Raw genomic sequence first — 7,154 nt, forward strand, 5'->3', positions numbered from 1 at the left:
AGTCCCAAATCTAAATTTCAGAAAGTATAACAAACCTATGGTGAACCAAACAGTTCATATGGATATAAGGGTTGGTAGTTAGATATTGTCAGAACAAGGTCCAAGAATGAACTTGTTCAAGGATAATTCTGGGTGCTTATGAGAAAACTCCAAGACAAGACAAGACAAGAAAAGATAAAAGTCTTGTAGCCTCAGTTTCTTCAAAAACATAGAATTATTCTTAGAATGTGCTTTTTGTGCACCTCCCAGGGATGACAGATAAGAGTGAGTTATACTATTATTTGTTTATGGACTCTATGGAAGAAGATTTTTTTGCCACATGTGGGTTGTCCTTGTGTTTATACATTTTACTCATGCAATTCTTCTTAAACCTCAGAGTATAAATTATCTGACACCCCTTATAACGTTGGTTATTCCATAGACTTTTGTTCACCTTAGTTTTAGGTGAACATTCTCCCAGGTCCCACTTCCTCGACAGCAGCAATAACAAGAGATGGAATAGAAAGCCCATCCCATGTGAGAGAGGGAACCCCTGCACTATTAATGATATTCTGCTATGTTTGCTGACAGGAACCTTGCATAATTGTCTCCTAGATGTTTAATCTAGCAGTAGATAGAGGCAGATGCAAATACCCAAGCCAAACATCAGGCAGAGCTCAGGGATTCTTGTAGAAGAGTTGAGGATGGAAGTGAGCAAGTCTGAGGAGTCAGGAATAGCACAAGAAGACCCACAGACCACTAACTTGGGACCAGTGGGGTTTTCAAAGCCTGGGCCACCAGCCAGGGAGCATGCAGGAACTGGACCTAGAAAGCCTACACATTTGTAGCTAACATGTCCCTTGCTGTTCATGTGGTTTCCCTAAAAAAATGGAGCAGGGGCTATTTCTGTCTCTGTTCCCAGACATTGGATCCTTTCCCCACCTTCTTAGACTGCCTGGTTGAGCCTCAGTGGGAGAGGATGTGCCTAGACCTATTGGGACTAGATGCACCCTGGTGGGGTGGTACACAAGAGGATTCTCCTTCTCTGAGGAGAAGAAGAGGGGCAATGGAAGGAGGAACTTGTAAAGGTAGGAAAGGGAAGAATGGGAAAAAATATAATGTGGAATTTTCTGGTATATTTAATCTTTTATATAAACTCATTTTATGAAAAGAGTATAGACCTGATATTCAGACAGTTACCCTAATAAAAATATGACTTCAGGTAATTTTAAAAAATAAACAAAAAAAACTTATGGTCTTACTTTTCTTTGTAATAATATCTAATAATTAACTGTCCTAATAAAATGTTCTTTGCAAGAAAAAAAATGTTGCTAAGAGAAATATAACATTCCTTATCTAAACTGAGCTCCTGTAAAATTTGTGGAAATGCTTTTGAATAAGTCTATAACTACAAAGGTTTCCATGCATTTTATCAGTCACTAAACATATGCATTCAGGAATATTTTATGTTCAATGTTCAATGAGCATAGCAATCTACAGACAGTAACATGGCCTAGTTCCTGGAACTCCCTGTGTAGACCAAGCTGGACTCAAATTCAGAGCTTTGTCTGCCTTTGCCTCAAGAGTGATGGAACTAAAGACATGGGGCACCACTGCCCAGTGTAATATTTGGACTGAACAACATAGTACATGTATCAAATCTCATGTACTAAGTCAATTGATTTTGAAAAATATGTATAAATAACAAGATTTTCAAATAATAGCCAAATAAATATAAATCCTTATAAAAACCAGAAAGAGTACCAATATGAAAATCTGACTCACATCTTAAAAAAATTTCACTAGGTAAGTTTCTATGTAAATGCAAACACTAAAATTTAAGGCTCACTGAAGATAATAAGAGAGAAAAATTTGTGATTTAGGGTTAGGCAAAAATAAAATAAGAACTAAAAGAAAGATTTATAAGTACTTAAACTGGACTTTATAAGATAAAAATATTTTCTTTTAAAAGATAGTATTGAAAGCATGAAATTATAGCCGCAATTACTAACTGAAGTTTTCAGAAGTATCCAGTGGGTGTTTAGAAGAAACAACTACAAAAAAATTTTATTTTATTTTTTTAGATTTATTTATTATCATAAATAAGTACACTGTAGCTGTCTTCAGACACACCAGAAAAGGGCATCAGATCTCATTACAGGTGATTGTGAGTAACCATGTGGTTGCTGGGATTTGAACTAAGGACCTTCGGAAGAGCAGTTGGTGCTCTTATCCGCTGAGCTATCTTACCAGTCCCCAAATTTTTTTGGATTCTTCAAAATTGTTTAAATAATATCTCTATCATCTGTATCTCTATCTCAGTCTCCACCATCACCATCACTATCACCATCACCACCAGCAGCCGCAGCAGCAGCAGCATTGTCTATCTATCTATCTATCTATCTATCTATCTATCTATCTATCTATCTATCTATCTATCTATCTATCTATCTTTATCTATCTATCTATATATATATCAATCTATCTATCATTTATCTGTCTTTATCTATATCTGGCATTCTATGGCCTACAGAACTTGTCATTTATCAAATCATTAAATATTTTTCAAAGAAAGTAATAAGAAGGTTGGAGTATATTCAGCTGGAAATTCTTAATTAAGATGAAGAAAGAAACAACAAACAAAACAGTAGATCCCTCTACAGAGATCAAAACAATTGGGGAAGCTGGGAGTTTACATTTCCATATCCACAAGAAGGTGTATTTTCCCTAAAGAGAAACTTGTAAAAATTTTTAAGTCCCAAGAGAATTAAAGGCATATCATGATCCAAGTTGTCAATACAATCACCTCAGTTCTTTTTATATTTTCATGGTATCCTCTTGGGAAGGGAGTAACTCTATTCTTACTCCATTTATTAGCAAGTGGGTTACTCCATTTACTAGCCATTCAAGTCACAACAAAAATTTGCCTTATCTAGTGGCAGTGTGAGGATCATAATAAAATTAGGTTCCTCTACTGTTGGAGGACACTCCAAATTCTAATAGCAAAGTATTACCTGTACTTCAGAAATAATTTTAGAGTATATCAGGAATTAAGTCTTTACTATTTTCTTAATATAATAAAAGCACAAAAGCCTTGGAATCCAAAATTTCTCTTCTACAAACACTAAAGAACAAAGGTAAGAAATTTTTGCTGATATGTTGATTTTCTGAATCCTACAGGTATGAACATCCTTCTTAATATGAGACAGACTTCAACAATATATTTCTTTCTTTCTTTCTTTCTTTTTTTTTTTTTTTAGAGAAAGCATTTCTCTGTGTAGCCCTGGCTGTCCTGGAACTCATTCTGTAGACCAGGCTGGCCTTGAACTCAGAAATCCACCTGCCTCTGCTTCCCAAGTGCCAGGATTATTAAAGACATGCACCACCACTGCCTAGCAACATTTCTTCTTATGTTGAAATCTCCCAGCCTTATTCCTAGCTCTACAGAGATAAACTGATATCTACAGCCACCAGTAAGTGGCCAAGGCCTCAGTCTCCAGTTCTATATGTGTGGAGAGGACTCTATTAAAGGAATAAATAAATGCAGGAAAAATGTTTCTGTCCCCATTTAACTTCACTTAACATCCTTTTCTAGAAATTATATTTACATTTTTGTCACTGTCCTCTGTATACAATAATCTTCTGATGCACTGTACACTTTATGTGCTCAGGTGGGACTACTCTCACACATATTCAACCCACACTTCCCTGGAAGGGAAAGAACCATGATAGGAAGAGAGATCACTTTCTAACAAGAATATTTTTCTGTGTCTGCAGATTCTTTTAGAGAAAAAAAAATGGCCTCTGCAAATGTTTCTTTGGTGACTGAATTCATACTGGTAGGTTTGACAAACCAGCCTGATCTCCAAATACCCCTGTTCTTTGTGTTTCTAATAATGTATATTGTTACTGCATTGGGAAATTTGTGTTTGATAATTCTTATTGTGCTGAATTCTCACCTCCACACACCTATGTACTTTTTCCTCTTTAACTTGTCCTTCATAGACCTCTGCTACTCTACTGTGTTCACTCCAAAAATGCTGGTGAACTTTATACTGAGTAAGAATACAATTTCTTACATGGGATGCTTGACCCAGCTATATTTCTTTTGTTTTTTTGTCATTTCTGAGTGTTATGTGTTGACTTCAATGGCTTATGATCGTTATGTGGCCATCTGTAATCCACTCTTGTACACTGTAGCCATGTCTCCTAAATTGTGTTTGAACCTTATGCTTGGTACATATGCAATGGCATTTTCTGGTGCCATGGCTCACACAGGCTGCATGCTAAGACTGACCTTCTGTGATGCTAACACCATCAACCACTACTTCTGTGACATCCTCCCTGTGATGCAGCTCTCCTGCACCAGCACCTATGTCAATGAGCTTGTAGTTTTCATTGTTGTGGGCATCAACATCATTGTGCCAAGTGTCACTATCTTCATGTCTTATGGTTTCATTCTCTCCAACATTTTCCACATCAAGTCCAATAAAGGCAGGTCCAAGGCCTTCAACACCTGCAGTTCTCATATAATTGCAGTTTGTCTCTTCTTTGGATCAGGTGCATTTATGTATCTTAAACCATCATCTTCTTCATCTATGGATCAAGGAAAAACCTCTTCTGTATTTTATACGAATGTGGTTCCCATGATGAATCCTTTAATTTACAGTTTAAGGAACAAAGATGTAAAAGTAGCCCTGGGAAAAACTTTGAGCAGATGGAAATTTTGAAAGGAGACAACATGCACCTACCTGTGGCTAGAAGGCATGCTGATATTTTGAATTTACTTAAAATGCTTTTTAGTGTGATCTTTTATTTCATTTTCCTCCCTAGGCATTATTCTATTTGTAAATGTAGTATTTAAAATTTCCCACAGGATGCCTTGGACTATAGATGCATTATATATTGGTTAATGCAGTCTTTATTTTGTTCATGTCCAAAAATAAAATTTGAATCATTTTAAAATTTATTTCTCATGGTTTTAAAGTATCTTTCTTTTCCTTACCATTTTCAAGATTATTAATGATTTTTGCATTTTTAAAAATTATTTCAAATATTAAAAAAATTGCTTTTCCATTGCATTATGAAGTTCCAGTGTTTTTCTGGAAAACAGAATGGTTCTGCAATTGATCAAATAGACTAGTAAAGTCTGATCATCTGTCATTGGTTGTACGTTTTTTTTTCCATTTACACTCATAATGTGTCTTTGGGAATGTAAGTTAAAACAGTGCCTTTCCTCCTTTGTCTGTGTTCTCCATTGTAGTATAAATAAATTCTTTAACTACTCATAAAAATTGTCTGTCAGTTACCTCACAGTTTGCACCTGCATCCTGTGCCTGCTTCTATTGGGAAACAACTCTATCATCCTATCTTAGGTTGCTCAAATTCACTTACGGTATGTACTGAATACTCATGCCCAGAGAGGACAATGATTACTGATAATAAAATAGACTAAATTTTCCTATTTTTTCCTGACTTCAAGTCAACTGCTCCTAGATATATGTATTCTTAATTCATGTTATGTTTTTTTAATTTGAGGAATTACAACTTTGCAGCAATAGTTCCATTTTAAAAAGTGATCTTTTTCTGTGTGGTGCATAAATATACATATATATATATATATGTATACATACATATATATATATACATATATATGTATACATACATATATGTGTAGACATATATATTCTCTGTTAATTGTAGTTGTCAGTTTGTTGAAAATTATTGTTTTTGTAGGAGTAGATAAAACTTTCTGGAATAAGGAGTTGAGTTTATCCATAATATTATGACTAAAGGTACCTGAGTGTTCTGTATTACAAGATAATAAGGTAAAGGATAGACAAAACATGAAATAATAGGTTTTAGACCAGGAATGAAAGAAGTTATGCATTCAAAGCCACTCATTGCAAAGAATTTTAAAGGAAGATTTGGAAATCACCTTCCCTCATAGTTTATAGATGTCATATGACAATAACGACCCTTGCTGACTGCATATCAACAGAGATTCAGGTAACAGTAGATTACACTGGAAGATGGACATTGGCTGCATTTGTAGCAAATCACGCAGCATGAAGACAGCCACAGCAAGAGAGCTGCAACTGTTCATGAAGACTCTAGATTGGAAGATCAAACTTAGTCCATGAATGTTAGGAAAATAGCTCTCTCTTTAACGCCAATGTTTTTTGTGGGCCTGTGTACCAGAGGCTTTCCACGGAGATCTCTGACCCTGCCTGGTGTAAGAGTTCGAGGGAAGGGAAGTGGAAGCGAATGTGGGCAGGGAGGGGGAATTCGCCCCTCTGCCTTTTCCACTGCTGCAGTTGGCTCCACCTCCATCTCTGTGGCGCTTTCCTGGTTACTTGGTTACTCATTGCTGCCCTGCACTGAGTCTGGTCCCGCTGGGCTGATGAGAGGCGGACTAGCCAGTTAGGGGTGCGGTGGAGCTTCAGGCAGCATTTTGGGAGAGCAGACCTCTTCAAGTGTTACAGCTCTTAGGACACTAGTTCTCAGACAACGAAGTAATTCTAGAACACCTTTAATCCTTCCCGATAAGATTCTTATATACAGTTTTTTTGGGGGGGGTGGTGGTTAAAGATTGATAACAGGTACTTCTCATTGGCTTGGTCTGAGAATTTTGAGGAAACCTTATTTTCATGTGAGAGGGCTTGATGCTACTCCTACATGACTAATGGCCACACGCATGTCTGCTGGGGGCGGTATGGAGGGCGGGGGGTGGTGATGGGTGTGTGGGGGGCAGGCTGTAGCTGTGACAGGAGCCAGGGTCCCAGGAGGCGTGGCCGAACTCCTACAGTCTCATGAAGGGGGAAATCACCTCCCACCAGGTCTTCAGGGTTCCAGGCCTGTTGTGCTCTACTGGGACCAGGCTGCATGGTTCATCACCCTTCAGTTTTTCTGAAAATTCCTAGAAATATCATAAGGATGATTTCTTTTGACAGGATGAATGCTCAGGTTATTGGATAGTGAATTTAAACTCAAAGGGAGCTAGAAAACAAATCATTCCTGTATTGATTGGCTCTTATAAAGATAAATCATTCCTAAGTTGCTTGGCTTTTATGTACTATTCTTATATGGAATTTAAGTTGCAGAATGGACAAGGTACAGGTAGCAAATAAGATGGGGTTTTTTGTTTGTTTGTTTCTTTGGTTTTTTTTTTTTTT

The 7,154-nt window shown here is 36.9% G+C and overlaps 1 protein-coding gene across 1 annotated transcript; it reads left to right on the plus strand.

The window, feature by feature from the left end:
- Positions 1 to 3,773: 3,773 nt before the first annotated feature.
- On the plus strand, positions 3,774 to 4,709 carry LOC116073083 (olfactory receptor 8B3-like). Its single transcript, XM_031344773.1, has one exon. The coding sequence runs from the start codon at positions 3,777 to 3,779 to the stop codon at positions 4,707 to 4,709; it is 933 nt and encodes a 310-aa protein (XP_031200633.1). The 5' UTR covers positions 3,774 to 3,776.
- Positions 4,710 to 7,154: the final 2,445 nt, after the last annotated feature.

Source organism: Mastomys coucha, unplaced genomic scaffold (assembly GCF_008632895.1).
Source record: "Mastomys coucha isolate ucsf_1 unplaced genomic scaffold, UCSF_Mcou_1 pScaffold23, whole genome shotgun sequence".
Classification (NCBI taxonomy): Eukaryota; Metazoa; Chordata; class Mammalia; order Rodentia; family Muridae; genus Mastomys; species Mastomys coucha.